The 20,643-nt window shown below is 35.4% G+C and overlaps 2 protein-coding genes across 2 annotated transcripts; both read right to left on the reverse strand.

The window, feature by feature from the left end:
• Positions 1-1,868: 1,868 nt before the first annotated feature.
• Positions 1,869-3,290, reverse strand: LOC132106337 (tripartite motif-containing protein 16-like). The gene is made up of 2 exons (XM_059511957.1): positions 3,156-3,290; positions 1,869-2,645 (listed from the first exon to the last, which is right to left on the reverse strand). The coding sequence occupies exons 1-2, from the start codon at positions 3,187-3,189 to the stop codon at positions 2,122-2,124; spliced, it is 558 nt and encodes a 185-aa protein (XP_059367940.1). The 5' UTR covers positions 3,190-3,290; the 3' UTR covers positions 1,869-2,121.
• Positions 3,291-8,034: 4,744 nt separating this feature from the next.
• On the reverse strand, positions 8,035-9,334 carry LOC132106142 (gastrula zinc finger protein XlCGF8.2DB-like). The gene has a single exon (XM_059511795.1). It carries the CDS (start codon positions 9,129-9,131, stop codon positions 8,403-8,405), a length of 729 nt encoding a protein of 242 aa, XP_059367778.1. The 5' UTR covers positions 9,132-9,334; the 3' UTR covers positions 8,035-8,402.
• Positions 9,335-20,643: the final 11,309 nt, after the last annotated feature.

The following is a 20,643-nucleotide window of genomic DNA, read 5'->3' on the forward strand; positions in this document are numbered from 1 at the left end:
TCAAATAAACATACCCGCGATTGGATCTCTCGTCTCCCTGTGTTTCACTGGTGCACAAATCGTTACATGTATGTAAGATTCAGTTGATGGAGTAATCCTGTGTTTGCATTACTCTAGTATTTCATTCCCTCCCACTATATGCACATATCAGTGGGTGGGGCTAAACAGGCAGTGATGTAGAAGCCAGCATTGATCTTATCCTGCAGAGGAACATTGAATGATCTAATACATTCAATACATAACGCCTCTAGAACATTCAGAAATATTGTTTTTGGGAATGTCAAGGAAACTTTCTTGTTGATTATAATGGATTATAAATATACTTAATTGTTGAAAATACCCAAGATGACTTGAAGAACACAAATAACTATACATTGATGCAATCAAGTGTCAACTGTATTCTTGTTTCATCATTCAAAACATTTTTATCTTTTGAGAAACAACGGAGCTCAAAAACGGGATGGTAACACGGATACTGAGAAACCGTGAAAACTTGAATCTATTTATATTTTTATAGTAATTTTGTCTTTTCCAAAGCACAAGGATTAGTGTGATGGAAATTAAAAAAAGAATATGCAGCCCACCAAAAAACCTTAGGGGTGCTTGGCCTAAAAAAATTGGAGGAATAAATGTCATGGGTTTGTTGTGAACTGATAAGCTTCACTGATAAGCTGAATTTCAGACTATTATTTTTGTTTGCAGTAATTTAACATCTTTTTATAAATCACCGTTTCATTTTTCTAACATGGATACAACGCAAAAGTACACAGGAACTGTGACTTAAAGAAATTAAGTCACAATTGGTAGCTTTGAGGAATTCAAATCTGCAATCTTGCAATCTGGTCTGACAACAAAGTCTATAATGCCACTGTAGATCAAATTGGCTTCTGTGACCAAAAAGCAGGACCTAAAAAATGTGCAAAAGAGGAAATGAAGAAAATTGTGTAGCTGCTCAGACATTTTATAGCCAGAATAACGGTCCACAGCCAAACTGAGCAGTGAGCCAGGTTTGAACTCATCTTCCCCTTTATCAAGACCAGTTCACAATTTCATCAGCTGAACAGCCTTCTGCACTAGCCCAGCAATAATGTCCAGTTTTTCCACCAACCCAGCATTAGTATCTATCATCACCATGGGCCACCCAGCATGTTAATACAAAGCCCTGAGACCACAAGTATTTTTACCAAGAGCAGTCTGGTTTAATGGAAGAACATCAGAGGCAACCATTTCATGTAATTCAACGCCCATAGAAATTTTGTGAATTAGTGTATAGAGAAAAATAGTGATTACAATTTTTAAGGCACAAGAATCAGAACAGTTTATTGTTTTGGCCTCAGCCCAGCCCTGAAGTCATTTATGTTCTGTGTAGTTTTTGAATAATGATAAAAATAAAAAAAAACAAGAAAGGCAGATATTGATTAAGTTGTCTTTATTTATGTTACCTCATTGCCCCTGGACTTTTATATCCAATCAATTAATTCTGACTAAATCATATTTCACATATGTGACCTTGGACCACAAAACCAGCCACAAGGGTCCATTTTTCAAAATAAGAGATTTATACATCTAAAATATTTGGCAGAGATACAACTATTTAAAAATCTAGAATCTGAAAAAAAAATCTTAATATTTAAAAACCCCTTTTAACCTGTCCAAATTAAGTTTTTAGCATATGATATATTTAGAGTAGGAATTGTACCAAATATTTTCATGGAACATGAGCTTTACTCAATATCCAAATGGTTTTTTGCATAAAAGAAAAACCGACAATTTTGACTATACAATGTATTATTGGCTATTGCTACAAATATACCCCCAGGATCACATATGATCTTAAATAGTATACAATATATTTTCTAAGAATCAGCTTTAACTAACGAAAAAAAAAAAAAAAGATCTTCAATATACAAAACTAAAAATAAGAACATAAATCATTAACACTTATTTTTCATGCCGCTAAAAACTTCACAATCAGAAAGAGCTTCATTGCCATTCCTGCAACAGACACAGGCATTTTTCTTGTTCACAGGAGCTTCCAGTGCAAAAGAGAGCACAGACATACATATTAGTGCAGACATACAAAGAAATTACATAGAAATGTCTAAAATCTATTCTGATTCATCAACACAGTTTCACTGATGATCCAATAAATGCATAAAACCCAGGATAGAGCGGTCGAGTGAATGTGGTCCTGACTGAGTGTATGAGTCTCATTGTGTCAGAGACGCTGTAGAAGGACAGAGTTCCTGCGCTGTGATCCACATACACTCCTATTCTACGACTGGACACTATAGGGAGATCAGTCTGTTTGTTATTATGAACAAATAAGCATTTAGAGGGAGAACAGAACAAACTCCATGACTGATTATTATGTCCAAACACACACTTATAAACCTCTCCTTTCCTGCTGATGCTCTTATATGACACTGATATATCCACACCAAACATCCCACTCCACTCAATCTCCCAGTAACAGCGTCCACGCACACTCTCTCTACACAACACCTGAAGATTATATCCATCGAATCTGTCCGGATGGTCAGGATACGGTTGCTCTGTGAGAGTGCCAGTAATCTCTCTGTTCCTGTCACACAGACGGAGGTGTTTATTCACTGTGTTCAGGTCCAGTGTGAGCAGATTGGAATCTGATGGAGATAAAACACGTGATAATTAGGCATCATGTCATGACCCCATTAAAGACTTTAATGCTAATTTCAATTAAAGATTCAATCAGATTGGTGTTTATTTCGTCTTAGATCTATCCAATAAAGTCTTATTGATATTGAAAAGAGAAGTATCTTGTGTTTTGTGCTTACATGTTAATGTCTTAAACTGACTTGTTAGTGTGCTAATAAATGGTGTTTTTGCTATACTTTCGATATTAATGTGGCACATAGGAAATGTCATCCTTTTACCCTTCTGGAGCTCCTCCGTGGGGCTCGAGACCGGTGAGTGGTGCAGGTGCCGCTCAACCTCAATTACTCCCCGCCCCACTCATCTCAGTCTCATTTGTCACTTTTTTTTGTCTGTAGCTCAAATTTTGCCTTTGTGCAACTTATTTTGAGAGCACAGGTCACATTTGACTCATTTCTTGTCTAAGGGTACTGAGGTTATGTGCTTAACATTATGTTGCTTTACTTTTCTTATTGACTTACACTGTAGGAAGTTGTTTCTGGTCCTGGGATCCATGTTGCTGAATATGACTGCAAAAATCAGCACACATGAACATGAAGAAAATGAGGTTACTCTTTATTTCAGTAGTCCACTTTAGACATTCTACTAACTAAAATTAACTTTGCTATATCAAAGCAATGGCATGTAAACTAAATTTAATTACATGTAATCTCAGGTTAGGGTTTATAAAAATAGGTTGTATAAATATAAAGTGTAAGCAGATATTAACAATTTTGAGTTCACCCAAAAATGAAATTTGCTCCAAATGATGGGAGTTCTTACAGTTGTGGAACAACACGAGGGTGAGTAATTAACTACAGAATATTTTTTTTGGGTGAACTATCCATTTAAAAAGGTACTGAGACAGTGGACCAGAAACCAAAACTTGTCACCTCCACACTCCAACCAGTAACCTGCACTATAATCCATATTTGTGCATTGTTACCTTATTAATATCATTAGTATTCTTCTAGAGTCTTGAAACTTGGAAAAATGGTTGGACTCAATATGGGAATCTTACTCAAGTCCAATATGATCCTGTGTGTGTGAAAGCTGGTCCAGCTCAGTGTCTTTCCTTCTCAGAACATTGAATTTCTGCTTCAGTCGTCCTTCAACTCGACTCACTGCAGCCTTTTCCTGGTTAGGATGCACATCATAATCATTCAATTAAATTAAAATGTAAGGGTACTGTAAGACACTTTTATCGACTTACAGTACATTCAGACTAACGTTTTTTACCGAACATGTGTTCCCTGGCAATTGAACCCACAAACTTTTTGCGGGGCTAACGCAATGCTCTACCACTAAGCCACAGGAACACTGTTGCCAAATGCTTTCATTGGAAAGTAGATCAAACTGGTCACTAAGTGTCTTTATGATGTCACACTGTGTCTTAGAAACTAGATAAGGTTTGCCCAAGAAGTTCCTGCATTTGTTGATAGGCATTTTAAAAAGAAACATTAGGGACAAGGGAGTCATTAAATGTAACAACAAAATTGCTAAATTGGAAACACATCATATCTTACTGCTTTCTGGGCCTGTGAGCCACTAAAGCATCGTGTGACTAAAGTAAATCCGGAAAAAGTGGAGTGAGATAGTTTACATTTAACTTATCTGGACAAGTAACCAATAGCTGTAGGTTCACACTCAGAGATGACAGATCATCTACCACTGTTTTACATTAATTATCATGATGCATAAGACCTGTTTCATGCCACAGAGTCACAGATTTTTCTGGCCAATCTTTTGACTTACAGCAAAAAGTAAAACAAACAGTAATAGGCTACACAGTTAAACAGGTATTTCTTTTTTAATTCAGTTTTTACAATTTAAAGCCCAGACAATTTTAAGCACGCTTTTCTCTAATAATTAATGTCACATCACTATTAAGTAAAGCTGAAAGGTGGTTAAAAATAGTGAAAAACAGAACTATTGGTGACCAATCATAGCACATAAATATATACACTTTCTTTTATACAGTCATATACATAAACAGTAAATGTTCATTACTTGTCAACTACCCATGTACTGTTTAATAATTGTAGTGATTGTAGTGTAGGAAAAATAAACAAATGTAATGTTTTGATAATATTTATATTTCATGATATTACCTATAGCCCCACAAACCCACTGATAAGTGACAACAACATACACATATGAATTAAGTGTCCGCATTATTTAGTAAGTGCTAAGTTCTTACCTGTTTCTCTGTCCTCTGTATTGCTGCTGATACAGTATTGTGGTTACATGTTTATCAATCATCCAGAGACAAACAGCTTCACAACACTTAAGTTTCTCTTTCCATGAAGTAAGGAGATTTCAGTTTCCTACACAACTACACTTAAGTTTCTATTTCTCTGAACTCAGGAGATTCCTGTTTCCTGGTTCTGTGTACAAGTGGAATGTTTTAAATGGGTGTGTCTGCAAGTCACAAATAATAAAACATTGACTAATTTCTGTCTCAGAATGTATCTCCAAGAATTAAAATGACAGAGAAATAAGACAACACCTTTACAAATGGCAGTAATACTACATTTGTGAATGTATGTACATACTGTATTTGGGCTGTAATCCAATTTGCTTTTATATGACCATTTTAACTTTAATCCACTGAGTTGGTTATTTATCATTGCTTGCATTGCATGAGTGCACACTACTGGCAAAACCCATGTCATGGGTTTAATCAGACCACTGATCTGGTGTCAGAGCAGCTTAAAGCAACTTCTCTCTATTTACACATAAGGTGAGACAAGCATGAGCGAGTGACGCAAGTGCACAAATCTGCATAAAAATCATCCCAATCTGTCTAAAACAAACACTTCCAAAAGACTCACCACAGTGAATCAGGGTTTAAAGGAACAATATGTATGACTTAAATGTGGCCACACAGACCTGGCCACAAATTTCAATGATATCACAGCCACAGTTACCAACTAAATTGTAGGTTAGTGTGTGACCGCCCTGAGGTTGCCATCTGGAACACCTCGTACAGCGAGTACAAAGGACAGACCACACTTAAGACATTGAGTAGCACCCAAAGGAGTATTTATCTTTGCCAGTGACCTGTGTTGAGGGAGTGCTTCAGACAAGGCAATAGAGGCTGACAGTAGACTTCTCCAACTCCTAAAACCAGGTGATATAATTATGGCAGAAAAGGGTTTTACAATTTGCGACATTTTGCCAGAGGATAGTTTACACAGGAGGAAGTGAACAATACCAGACTAATCTCCAGTGCTCAGATACAAATGGAGCGTTCCATTCAAAGGCTGACATTTTTTCTATTTTGAATCCACATCTCATACCAACATACATCAACAAGTTACTTAAAGCTGCAGTCTGTAACTTTTGGTGCTCTAGCGGTTAATGAACCTCTTGAATCTTGCTGAAGAACATTGCAGCCAGAGCTACTTCTCTCTATTTATGTCTATGATGAATCACGCAGGTACCAGGCTACTCTGCATCAGTACCTACCCAAATCAGACTAAAATATTCAGAATATAAACACTTATTATAGTTACCATATTGATTCAGGATATGCTGAAAACTGGGTTTTGAAAATGGGATTCATGGTGTACTCGCTTATTATTGAAATTTCTACATTTTACACACGAAAAAGTTATGGACTGCAGCATTAAGTACATTTAACATTTAAAATTTGGGTCCCCTTCTTCCTTTTATCTGCCTTTCTAACACAGAACCTCCTGGACAGCAACCAGTCTGGTTTCAGAAGTGGACATTCAACCAAGACTGCCTTGCTCTCAGTCGACTGGCAAGAGTGGATTGCAAATCTTTAATAATTATCTTACTGGATCTGTCTGCTGCTTTTGACACTGTTAATCACTAGATCCTCCTATCAACCTTATTAACACAAAGGGCATCTCAGGAATCACACTCCTGTGGTTTGAGTCTTACCTATCAGATCAAGATATCTTGAAGGGGTAAGGAGTCCAAGATGCAACATCTAGCTACTGGGGTGCCTTAAGGCTCAGTTCTTTGACCACTTCTTTTCTATGTATACATGGTATCACTAGCTTCTGTCATTCAGAAACATGGCTTTTCATATCACTGCTATGCTGATGACACAACTCTACCTCTCATTCCATCCGGATAACCAACGATAACTGCCTGCATCTCAGCATTTTTAACACACATTTCTTGTTGGATAAAGGACCATTACCTTTAATTTAACCATCCACTTAGGCACATCAACCATAACTCTTTCAAAAACAACCAGAAAGCTTGGAGTACTTTTTCAGACCACACTTCTAAAACTACCCATTCCTGCAGATTTGCAATTATTCAACATCAAGAAAATAAGACTCTTTCTTTCAGAACATGCTTCATGCTCTTCAGTGTTAATTTTGGCAGGCATTTTTGATTTAGTCTTAGTCTTGAGATGAAAATGCTTAATAGTCTCAGTCACATTTTAGTCATTTTAGTTTTTTTATAGTTTTAGTCACTACCTTTAGTCAATAGTTTTAGCCAAACTGTAGTTACCAAAATTTATTTTGGTAGCTATTTTTTATTTAGTTTTCAAATTAAAATAATCATTAATTCTTCTCTCATTTGACCAAAATCAATTAAGCTTATGAGAAATTTGAATCTAGGACTGAATTTGGAAAATCTTGAACAAATGATGACAATTTTCATTTTTGGGTGAACTATCCCTTTAACAGAAGTGAAAAAGGAGCAACTTATAAATATATATATATAAAAATATATATACATATATAAAATAATAATATCTCAGTCAGTTCAGATCACCTCACTAGGCACGTTTCCATTACCCTTCAAACTGAGCAAATTGGAACACGGCAATTTTGCAAAAATGCACATATACTGCAAAAAGGTTTTTACACTCGCATGAGGTGGTTTTCCAGGCAATGCGAAAAAGAAATAATTTGCAAAACTGCAATGGAATTTTTTTTTTCACATTTAAAGGTTATATGGTGTATGTAAAAAGTAATTAATCATTCTTCAATGTACTATAACCTCCTACACTTCATACATGGCTGAGCTCCAGTATAAGGGTCTTTCCCTACCATCAATGCTTAATTTACACTGGACACATCTGTAGTGGCTTTGATACGGCCACTGAAGCTGATTGCGGCCACTCTAGTCAATGCTTGGGTTTATTCCAGCTGCACCATGGACGTTTCTGTAGAAAAGATAAGAAAAGAAAAACTAATACACTTCCTAATAAATATACTCAAATTTCGTTGCTATGACTTATCGCAAAAAGCAAAAGATTATGTTTTAGTTGCATAACACTGGTTACTGGAAATGGCGTCATTTCGTAATACTTTTTTTGACAACATTTATAAAATGTTGCTAAAGTTTTGCATAAATCTGTATTGGAAATGCCACTACTGTGAAGTTTATTTAGACATTAGTTTAGCTGTAAACAGTTCTTCTAAACAGTAATGTAGTTATTCTATTAGAATCAGTTCAGTGTTGATTGAATACAGTTAGGTGCCAATTTCAATGTTGCATGATGCAGCTTCATGGAAGATGGGTATGGCATCATACAGCTTATGTGAAATTCAAGATTTGCTTTGTTTCTGGAAATCTTTCCACAGTGATGGCACATGACAGGTTTCTTTACAATGTTCCAGAATGCTTTATTTTCTTGAGCTTTTCTTGTCTGTAAAACCCATTCCACGCTGGTGACATTGAAACAGGTCCCTCTTGAGTAAATCTTTATGTGATACCTAAGGTTACCTTTTTGGTTAAAACTTCTCTTTAGGGTGAATTCTCATGTGAACTTCAAGGTATCTTTTTTGACTGAAACTCTTTCCACATTGAGGGCATATGTAAGGCTTCTCCTTGGTGTGAGTTCTCATGTGCCTGTTAAGACTTCCTTTATGAGTAAAACTGTTTCCACACTGTTGGCAGGTAAAAAATTTCTCCATAGTGTGAATTCGCCTGTGCACGTTATGGCAGGTGAAGGGTTTCTTTTCAGTGTGCACTTTCATATGGTAATTAAGAGTTCCAAGTTGACTGAAACTTTTTCCACAGTGTTTGCAGGTGAAAGGCTTCTCTCCAGTGTGAATTCTATTATGGTGAACAAGATTTCCAGGTTGACGGAAACTCTTTCCACACTGTTTGCAGGTAAAAGGCTTCTCTCCAGTGTGAATTCTCATGTGAGATTCAAGATTTACATGTTGACTGAAACTCTTTCCACACTGTTTGCAGATGAAAGGCTTCTCTCCAGTGTGAATTCTCATGTGGACTTTGAGGTTTCCATGAAAACTGAAATTCTTTCCACACTGATTACATGTGTAAGGCTTATCTCCACTGTGAACTCTCATGTGCTTGTTAAGGCTTCCTTTATGAGTGAAACTGTTTCCACACTGTTGACAGGTAAAAAGTCTGTGGACATCAAGGTTTCCATTATGATTGAAACCCTCTTCACACTGAACGGATCTGTTAGGCTTCTCTCTATTGTGAATTTTCATGTGCCTATTAAGTTGTCCTTGTTGACTGAAAGTCTTTCCACACTGAAAGCAAGCAAAATAATTCCTAGTTCCTGTCTTTTGAGCTCTTTTTTGTGTGGAAGTCTTTTCAGACTGTAAGGAACAAAAATATTTTTCTCCAGTTATTACGTCATGAAGATTCTCATACTGATCTTTCTCCTCAATTTCACTCAGTACTTCCCTCTCCTCTGTTTGGAAAAACAAACCAAAAAAGTTAACCCCAGTTCAATGGCTCAAAGCAATCAACATCAAAACAAGTAGATATGTAATCCATGTATCCTAGATCCTATACCAGGGTGTCCAAACTTGCTTTTGGTTGGCCAGTGTTCTACAGAGTTAAGCTCCAACTTGCCCCAACAAATCTGCTAGAAGTTTCAGAAGTTTTGCAAAGACATTGATTAGCTTTAATTGGGGTTAGAGCTATCCTCTATATGACCATTGTCCTCCAGGAGCAGGATTGGACACCCCTGTCCCATATCCACTATGCTACTGAAAGAGGCATTAGATGTAATGTGATGCATATTTGCATTCAAGATGCATATTCTAAACACAGCAGCTTGTGCTTGGATTTTTATCATTACAAAAATAAAAATAAAAAATAAGAATAAATCAAAGATATGCTGTTCTGATTGGACGTCAGGAATGGGACATTGTTAGACTGCCCCACTACCGTTCAAATTACACCAGAGTTACCGACCACTACAGAGATTTATTTGGGAATTTAATGCTGCGGCAAAAAAGTCTGGTCGGGTCCCTAGCAGTGTTCTTCTGCGAGACACATGTAGTTGTGTTTATAACCACTAGAGAGCCAAAGTTACAGACTGCATCTTTAAGTACTAGAAGTTAATAGTTTTTTTTTAGTATTAACGTTTCAACTTAAATCCATAATGTCATAAATGGCCAATGTGAAAGGATCTTTTCAGCTATACTTGAAGACAGCGTTAACATTTGTCTGATCATGTGATCTCAACATGACTTTCCACAATCCACTTTAGCGTGTACGATCACATCGGTGTGATCACTCTACGACTGGTTCCTGAACCATATGTTCAGTCCATCTCGTGATCAACTGTTGAATTCAAATCTGCCTTCGTGCTTTTCCTGGCATTTTGTCATATCACAACTAATTTTTCAAATATCGGCATCAACCGATATATTTTTCTGTTTGGCCGATGTGTTCGAGGCGGGATTTTTATTTTGACGGCACTGAAAGCTGCAGTGCTTGAGCACAGTGCTCACATTCTCCCTCGTTTACTGTCATTTTTAACAGTTCTGTCTAATACGGATAGAATTCTGTCTAATAATCAAATATAACGTTTAAACAAAGGAATTAATGTATACAAAAAGTATAATAAGGTTTGCTTATATATTATTAGTAATAGAAAGGAAAGAAACATAATACCTACTTCATTTGCCATCAGCATTAAGCAAATACACATTTATAATTTAACAAATCTTGCAAACTTAGTTGAATGCAGTTGTGAGATCTTGTGAAAAGTGCATTTTTTTCCAGCATGATCACGAGATCTCTGCGCGATGGTCAGTTCGTGTGAATGGAATGCCTTAAACTTTAAGCTCGTGATTTCAAATTACGCTGCACTTTATGCATTTACCCACTGTCCTGTTCATGTCCTTTTCACTGTGCTGAATGTAAAATAAGTGTTTTTTATTTGAAAAATATGATTCCCAATACACACAAACTTCCCAGAATACTGGTTATGTTTTTTAATCCATTGTCACATGATTTCAAATTTCTATAAAATATTATATTGGCTTTAAATAGGCCATCGGTCCCCCCTGCTTTCCAAGATATCAGCAGTAAAAAAATAAATAAAAAAAAAACAGTATCGGTTGACCACTAAACACAACTATTCAGTGTTTTCAACCATATAACCGGTGTTGCTAAAGTCAGCTACTTTAACACTGTTGCCGTGGGTTGTTTTTATGTCCGCAGGTTTAAGAAACCCAAATAACGTGATATTAGCCTCTAAGGCCCTGTCCACACGGACACGGGTATTTTTATAACCGTGGCCTTTCGTCCACACGAAAACGCAGTTTCAGCGCACCGAAACCGAACATTTTTGAAAACTACGGCCAGGGTGAGCATTTTCAGAAACGCCGGTTGCAGTGTTGTCGTGTGGACAGTAAAACCGGGGTTTTTGCCTTGCGACGTAAGAGTGAGCGCCGTTATCCGCTGTGTTTGACGTCAGATTGTGCGCTGCTGACTGCTTCTGATTGGCCAAGGTGACTTTACAATTTGGGTTATATCGCCGCCTGCTGGTGTGGCATGCTCTTGACAGCGCTTGATAGCATGTTTTGGCGTTTTCGTGTGGACGGGATTTTTTTTTTAAACGCAGGAGGAAAAACTCCGGTTATAAAAAATACCCGTGTCCGTGTGGACTAGGCCTAAAATACATATTTTATTGTGGGAACCCGACCAAAAACATGTATTTTACCCCACCGGAATGCTGTTTTTACCAGGGGATCCCACTCAAAACATGATTGGGCTAGTTTTGAGTAACTATCGGGAAGTTTTTGTTATGAAAACCAGGCATCCCGGCATATAACGCTTATTTTAGACACCAGAAATTTAAATCCACTTAATTAGTAGCTAACAAATACATTTATAGTTTGTAAAAATGTACCCCGTAGTCTATGGAAGCGGAAGTAATGAACCTTACAAATATAGTCTGATGGAATGTTTTACTGATTTTAGAAACACACTGTGAAGGAAACTATAAAGTTTACTCTGCTCTTCTCCCAGTTCACCAGAAAATTACTTCAATGTCTTTTGGGAGGAGAGAATGATTTTACGTTTTGTAATTCCCACTGCTTGGATTTAGCATGAACTAACATGATCATCACCCAGTATAGATCAACTAAAATATGTCATTATAAAAATGCATGAACTTCCAAATACATGTACTTGCACATATTTTAGAACCTGATTATCAGATATTTAACCATATAGTGAGCAAGTTTGTGAATATTAATAATAAAAAAGAAAAACAAAGTAAAATTAAATGTTATAGATGTTTTTCTTAAACGCGGAAGTCACGCCCAACTCTTAACCAGAAGGATGCTTTGCATTTTCAGTCTCCAGTGTTTCTAATCAAATTAGCGTCTATTAGCTAATAATCTTTTAAATGTTTTACATGGCTCCAAAGCATCATCACTGTACAGTATCTTAATGACGTCATTTGTCAGTGGCTCACTCCTCAAAGTTTAATAAGTGTGTAGATGACATAAAGCTGTTGCTGAAAGCAACATTAAAAACAGATGGGCACTATTTGATTGGGGTCCTATGGAGACACACTCATGTGACCCATTAATATCATTAATGTCTATAGAGCTGCACATTTTTAGGATCAATTGACTGAGATCAGCTTTAGAAATGAAACCCAACCTGTTTGTTCCTCAGTATCTTCATGTTTGACTCTGAATGTTTTTTCAATCTTCATGTCTTCACTCTCCTCTTTGATAAACTCCATCTTTGTTTGTTCCTTAGTATCTTCATGTTTGATTTTAAAAATGTCTTCAATCTTCACGTCCTCACTCTCCTTTTTAATAAATGCCATCTTTATAATAGTGTGTCACATGGATCTGTTGATCAAGCAGGACTTTTTCTGTATTTGGACACTTTTTCCTGTTTAATGAGAGAATAATTAAAGGTAAAGATCACCCAAATATTAAAATTATGTCATTAATGACTCACCCTCATGTCATTCCAAACCCGTTAGACCTCTGTTCATCTTCAGAAGAGGAAAAGAAAACGATGCTGAAGTCGTCATTTTTGTTATTTTTGGACCAAAATGTATTTTCAATCCTTCAACAAATTCTAACTGACCCTCTGATGTCACATGGACTACTTTGATGATGTTTTTCTTACCTTTCTGGACATGGACAGTATACCGTACACACAGTTTCAATGGAGGGACTGAGAGCTCTCGGACTAAATCTAAAATATCTTAAACTGTGTTCCAAAGATAAACAGAGGTCTTACGGGTTTGTAACAACATGGGGGTGAGTTATTAATGACATAATTTTCATATTTGGCTGAACTAACCCTTTAACAGATAGAAAAAATTAATGCAAATGAAATCTCTGTCAGCAGTGTAGTTCATTAGCGCACCGGTAAAATAAGAAATCATATACAGTGATAGTTAAGTGGACTCAAATTAACTTATTAAAATGCAAACCCAAAATAAACAAAGTTAATATTTAGGTATTTGGGATTTATATTAGATATTATTAGAACACAATATGAAATAAATACATTTTTATGAAAACATCTGCAGTTGGTTTATAAAAATCCAAGGTAAAAATACTTGAATGCAAGAGAAAATACTTAAATAGCAGCAAGTGCATTTGTAGCACATTCTTATTTTCTGTGCTAAATGAAATGGTTAAACTTGTACACTATAAATACACTAATTCATAGAATATTTCTACTCCAGTAGCATTAGCAAAAGCACACTAAATACCCCTGAGATTTAAAACGATTCTTTGAAATGAAGTAACGTTATACTACTGCAAAAATATACAGAGGACCTTCATGAGTGCATTTCTTATAAGTGTGGTTTGAATTATTTAAAAAGCAGTTCAATGTTATAACACTTGTATCTAGTTATCCTAATTTTAAATTAAATCGAGAATATATAGAAGTGTATGAATATTACAAGCAGTAACTTGATAATTTTTTGTATGTTAGTATTAAATGTACTAAAGAATAATTTTGATTACATGGAGTACAAAATTAGTGTTCGAAAATAAAGCACATTATTTACATCATCGAAGTGTAAGTGTACTTGTGTATTGTACTGCACCTTAATCACCTGAGTTTTCACTGAACATGTTTGTTGTTCTCTTTTATAGTCAGCGCTGATTCGAATCACTGAATCATTTACAATGATGTACAACTCTGTTCAGATTATTCAAATTGCTGTTTCTCTCATTTCAATCTAGTACTTGATCGATGTACTAATTCACGATTTAGGGAGCGAAATGAGACGCAGCTTTTCTGTTTGTAATATGTGGATGCACTTTACTCACAAAAATAACGCTAAATAAATTATTACAGCGTTATTTATAATATTAATTCATTTATTATCATAGCTTGTAAAAACGTTTAAATCGACATGTAGTTTGCATTAATTTAAAAAAAACTTAAAAAAACACAAACCTTTCCTCAGGCGAATCACAACAGATGCTGGAGCACAGCTTTATGACGTCACAACACCAGACCAAAATAAAAGTCCCGTTTACACGCTGATGCATCAACTATGATGGACAGCTATGAATTATCTTTGCAAATTATCATGGGTTGACAAATGCACACACAAAAAGAATGTGTCAAGATGTAAACACAGCAGATTATGTCTTTATTAAAGTTTTCTGTTCTCACAGTCATAATTGTAATCCTTTACAGTCATGGATCTTTAATATAATCCACTTTAACCAAATAAAGCTCAATTCTGAATTGTTGCCCTTATATTCTGGGGAGAAACTGAGACGAAATAAGATTACATTATCATAGGATTTCAGTTTGAAATATTAATAACTGGTTTACAATCCCTAGTAATGTGAAGACCAAGATACTGTTATTTATCCTTGAGAATATCTCAAATGTGCTGTATTTATCATGAATTAAAAGCACTTCACAGTACAGAAAGCTTTTCAACTGAAGCCCAACGGTATAAATAGTTTCTAGTTAAAAGCTAGCTCAGCAGTTCAACGATCAAATTAATCCAATATCTGTTATTTGTATCTTAGTTTCTAATGTTAAATGTAATTCTTTAGGGTGAGGATAACACTTTTATTTTGGTCCGTTGTTATGACGTCATCAAAGCTGCGCGCGCTCTCGCGCCTGTGATTCGGCTAAAGAAAGGCGTGTGCTTGTAATCATTTGTTTAGATCGATACGATAATTGTGTGTCATGCGTAATGCGAAATGTATTATTATGTATTATTATAGTGTAAAGTTGTGATTTATGTAGTTCATTTGCTTCATATCATAGACTGTATAAAAGCTTCATATAGTGATAGAATGGTTACTTTGTGTGAGTAAAGCACATCCACACGAGAAACAGCAAAGGTGCTTCTCATTTCGTGAATCAGTTCATCATGATTATGAATTCTTTTGAAACTTTCGCGACTCATTTTAATCAATTGGATTGCAAAATGATGAGGTCTCCTGCTGCTCAAAACTCACTCAATTTGTGATGATAACTTTTACAAACCAACAGCAAATGTTTGCATTAAAATGTGGAATCTGTTAAATGTGATCTATAAATCAGCTAATACCAAATATTTTATTAATTTAAATTATTTCTTGAATGTTCTCTTATCACGTCATTCTAAGCCTTTAAATCTCACTCTTACTGACTCCCTTACTAGTGCGCTGACTTCTGAATTAGGAAGCTTACTGAGGCGCACTCAAGAGATAAAGTTTGAAATATTTTTTCATGCTCATCTTAAACAGGACAAGGTTTAAGGTCCAAACACAGATACACTCCGAGTGAAGCAACTGAGATCCTTGTGACACTATTATAAAGATGGAGTTTATTAAAGAGGAGTGTGAAGACATTAAAATTGAAGAAACATTCAGAGTCAAACATGAAGATACTGAGGAACAAACACAGATGGAGTTTATTAAAGAGGAGAGTAAAGACATGATTGAAGACGCATTCATAGTCAAACCTGAAGATACTGAGACACAGACAGGTTGGTTTTTTCATTCTCAAAGCTGATCTCAGTCATTAGGTCCTTGTTGAAATGTCCAGCTCTACAGAAATGGATGATCTTTATGAAGAATGCCAATAATGTAAAAAAAATAGTCAAACATTTAGTTGACAGACATATTTATTTAGTGTAATTTTACAAAGCAGTCTGTTGCAGATGCATGACATGACCAAAAATTAGCAGTCTAAAGAACACTTTTTTTTTCTACAGAACATGTTTTAACAACAACAACAACAACAAAAAATTCAAAATAGACTACATTTCAAAGTCTGCACCAATAGCCTTGTGGTTAGTGCGTGGACATATAGTGCAACATAAAATGCGAATAATTATAGCTTAAAAAAAAACATTGGCTTGATTATTTAGACTTCAGGTTTTTTGGGGAATTAAACATAAAAAATTTAGCTTTTTTTCCATTGTAGAGTTCCACACACTGCTAAGACACATTATATGCAAACACCAAGTAAAAGTGGATTTAGCATCCAACGACTCCCGTAAAGTCAAGTAAACCATCAATAATAAAATGGGAACAACGTCAGTTTACAATAGCATAAATAATAATTGAACTAAACAGATTTCAGATATAACAATTTAAATCCAAAGTTTAATAGAAAATAGATTAATCCTCATTAAAGTTACAAAAAATGTATAATCAAGATTGGTGAATGATTTTCTTTTGTTCTTTGATTAACGTTAATGACAGTCAGCACATGTTTTTTAGGATACTGTCTCTTTAACACCAAATGCACGTGGATCTTAAAATATTGTTACACACAAGCTTTCTTTATGATCTGTTTATGTTCACTTAAGACAAAAATGGATGTGTTTACAAGGATATACTTACATAATTATTGGAAGTTAAATATAAAAAAAGAGGAGTCTACTCTGGCTCTGGAGATGAACTGAACTCTGTTTGCTCTTCAAATGTGCGCGTGGCAGAGCATGTGAGTAGAGCGGTAATATTTTCTTAAGAGCGCAGAGCGCCTATCTGAAGATTACGCGCTGCTCACTCAACCCAGAATGCCCTTTGGTGACTTACTTGCTCAAGATCCAGAATCTGTAGAGGCCGAGAATAGTAGAGCAGTTATGGAGTTCAGATATCGTTTCAACGAAGTTGCAAGCCTTATACATAAATGTAAAGTAAAAATCTAAGTTAAGAATGAGCAGGAAGAAGAAACTGGGAAGGAATACAGGGAGAATGTTAAAGTTATTAAAGATTAATATTTGAATCTGAAGCAGCACAAAAATGGCGCAGCAAAAGGTGAGCTAGTTAGATACAATAAAAAAACAATAAACAGGTAGGCTAGGGTTAGTTATATTTGATTGAATGGAGCCCCAATCATTACATGCAGACAAAATCAAGGTCACAAATTTTGAATAGGCTTTTCTGTTTTATGCTAGACTAGTCTACATTAAAACAATGGATTAAGAATATATATATATATTTTTTAGTGTAAATTATAGCCACGAATTATGAAAGATCTAAACATATTTCATCTTGTGTGTGTGTTTGTGTTTTAATGAACCTGTTTTGAATGTTTTATTACACAACAACAGCAGCTAGCCTATTTTCGCGGAAATAAAGTTAACGAAAATCAAATACACTTTTTTTCCAGTTTTTGCATTTTAGGTATGTTAATGTAGGTTAGGTTAATATATTTAATACATTTTAATTAATAAATTTAAGAAAAAGTTAGGAATTTTGTTTTGAAGCATGTTAATTGCTATTTATCAGCAACTCAGCATGAATAATTTTAGACAATTATCCAAGATTTTCAGTACAAACAGTAAACAACCAGTTCCAAATTTACAAGAACCAGTTATTCGATAAGAAGCGTGCATTTCGATTGATTCTGCTTTACGATTCCTGCGTTCGCATTTAAATTTGATTAAAAATTATTAAGTGCAGGAACGGAAAGAATTTGTGGCCTGTTTGTATGCAGCACAAATGAAGTGCAAGCGCGTACCCAGAGAGCAGCGGTCGGCGGTCGCGCTGCGGGTTCTCAGTTTGTGTCCGTTCTCGGACCATTCTGTGTATTTCCACTGTAGAAAAAGGTTGTTCTGACTTGAAACTGACTTCTTTCATATTTGTCGACCAATATACAGAAAGCTACATCAGTATATCATCATAAACACATACGTTTTTGTCTTACATGAATGTAAACAGATGAGAAAGAAAACACGTACAGTATTTTTGCTTAATGTTAATCAAAGAACAAAATCATTCACTGATCTTGACTGAATATATTGAATAACTTTAAGTAATCTTTTTTTTTTTTATAAAAAGAAAACTATGCAGTGCTTTTAAACTTTTACAGTTTCTGTACCTGAAATTTTGTTTAGTTGTATTTATTTATGATATTTCTAATTGATTTGTTTGTTCCTATCTTATTACAGACTGTTTACTTGTCTTTAACACTTTAATATTTGAAATGTATGTTAATCTAGTTGTTTTTGTAATGGTATTTTTTTTAAAGCACAGGCAAAATTCCTCATGCAAGTGTTTTGTAGGCTGTTGATTTTTGCTCATGTTATTCAGCTGCAACAGAATGCTTTGTTAAAAGACAGAATACATGTTTGACACCTTAATGTTTGGCGTTTTACTGATTTTTTATCTTATTGGAATTGAAACTAGGAATCGATAAGAATCGGAATCGATAAAATTCAAACAATACCCAACCCTTGATCTGAGCGTGAATTGGTTTACGGCGAGCGTGAGCAGAATATTAACAGAGCACTTGCTTAGGCGGTTGAGCGACTGAGTGGAGCGCACGTCCATAGAGCGTAAAGCGTAGTCACACTGCTCTGCTTCGCTCACATGCTCTGGCGCATGGCAAGCAAAACAGTGTGCAAGTTCTTTACCTTCTTGTACTTAACTGGTTTAAAATCACATTAAAATGTTAATGCAGGAATCGTTAAATGTACCGTATTTTTCGGACTATAAGTCGCACCTGAGTATAAGTCGCATCCGTCTAAAAATACGACATGACGAGGGAAAAAAACCATATATAAGTCGCACTGGACTATAAGTCGCATTTATTTAGAACCAAGAACCAAGAGAAAACATTACCGTCTACAGCCTTGAGAGGGCGCTCTATGTTTTCAGGGGTAGACTATAGGAGCACAGAGCAGCATAGAGCGCCCTCTCGCGGCTGGAGACGGTAATGTTTTAACTTGGTTAATTTCTCTTGGTTCATGTCAAATTAATTTTGATAAATAAGTCGCACCTGACTATAAGTCGCAGGGCCAGCCAAACTATGAAAAAAAAGTGCGACTTATATGAAAATATAAAAAATATGAAAATATGGTATTCGGAATATGCAAGTCTTATCAAATACCCAGTTCTCTCATACATGCCTTTAAAAACATACATTTGTGAAATTCTTTAATTTGAACTTGAAGTTTACTGTCACTCAGAAAAAGCGGGGTTTTTTTTTCATGGGGTTAATTTTATTGTTCTATTTTAGTTTTTTTTTTAAAGCCTTTTAGGCCTACTGTACAGGATGTATGACAAACTAATACGGGACAAAAATTAAATTATACGTGATCTCCATAGTGGATTCCAAGTGATCAAGAGATTTGGATTAGAGTATTTCATTTAAACCCATTATGTGGGTTTCACCAGTAATTGGTAACAGCTTGTAAAGATGTATATCTGAGGAGAGGCCATAACAAATTAAAGTAGAACCCCAAGAGTGCATGTTCTTACTTATCTGAAATCAATCAATGTTTGCTGAGGAATAAACACAACTTTGTAGGTGTTTGTAGGCATTTGATGGTTAACTATGAATTAACATTTTGCTAAATGGCTAGCAAAGCCAAAAAGCATTTCCCTTTGTCTACATCTTTACTACAACATAAATGTCCCCACACCCTCTGTTGCCTTTACTAATAAACCTTTTCTAATATACCTTTCCTTTTAAACTTTATATACAATAAAAATAAAACTTAATTCAAAAGTTTTGGACACCTATGCAATAAAGGCTATGCACTTATGCAGACACGGAGTTTAAACCAGCTGTTTAAAAGCTTTGTAAATATTACTTCCTCCCGAGTCTAGAGTTGGTAAGGGGGCAACATAAAAAGTCAATCTTCTTTCTCCACCCTTAGAACATAACAAAACCACAAAAGTAGACATTTAATAAATACACTTATTTAAACTAAGCAGTGAACTTTCAAAGGGAGTATGTCATACATAAAGAGAACATTAAACACTGATTAAATGTGGCAACGTTTCAAAGATGGATGTCTGTTCTATAAACAGAAAAAGGATGATCAAAATAATATTTTCAAAATATATAACACACAGGTTCTTAATTTTAAAATCTCTATTTTCCCAAGAATAATAGAAGGAAATTACTAGCCTAGCAATACCATCTTTGATAACATAAATACTCATCTGTTAACATGTAGAGATATGGGGAGTTCTTTAGGTTCAGTAGGAAATATAAAACTGACAAGCCCTGGCACAAAGAAATCTAATGTATATGTTTCTAAAGACCATACAGTTTGAACCTGGAATTAAAGTTGATGGTTTACTGCTCTTTTCACACTACACCAGGGCTGCATTTCACAAAAGAATCGTAAGCCCAAGTACATCGTAGACCCCTTGCCACCAATGGAGCTACAATCATCTTAGGCTTACAATGCTTAGGAAAACAGTTACGCCTTGTGGTACCATCCCAAAGAAGTTCAAAATCACTCTCACGGACCTTTTCCTGGACTGTGCCCAGCTGGTGGAATGACCTCCCAAT

The sequence above is a fragment of the Carassius carassius genome, chromosome 26 (genome assembly GCF_963082965.1).
Source record: "Carassius carassius chromosome 26, fCarCar2.1, whole genome shotgun sequence".
In the NCBI taxonomy this organism is placed as follows: Eukaryota; Metazoa; Chordata; class Actinopteri; order Cypriniformes; family Cyprinidae; genus Carassius; species Carassius carassius.

Excerpts from the sequence above, each read along its gene's own strand:
- LOC132106337 (XM_059511957.1), bottom strand. The coding sequence starts at position 3,189 with ATGGATCCCAGGACCAGAAACAACTTCCTACAGT. Across the intron at positions 2,646-3,155 it reads CAGAAACAACTTCCTACAGT|ATTCCAATCTGCTCACACTG; the intron begins GTAAGTCAATAA and ends TATCTCCATCAG.
- LOC132106142 (XM_059511795.1), bottom strand. The coding sequence starts at position 9,131 with ATGAAAATTCACAATAGAGAGAAGCCTAACAGATCCGTTCAGTGTGAA.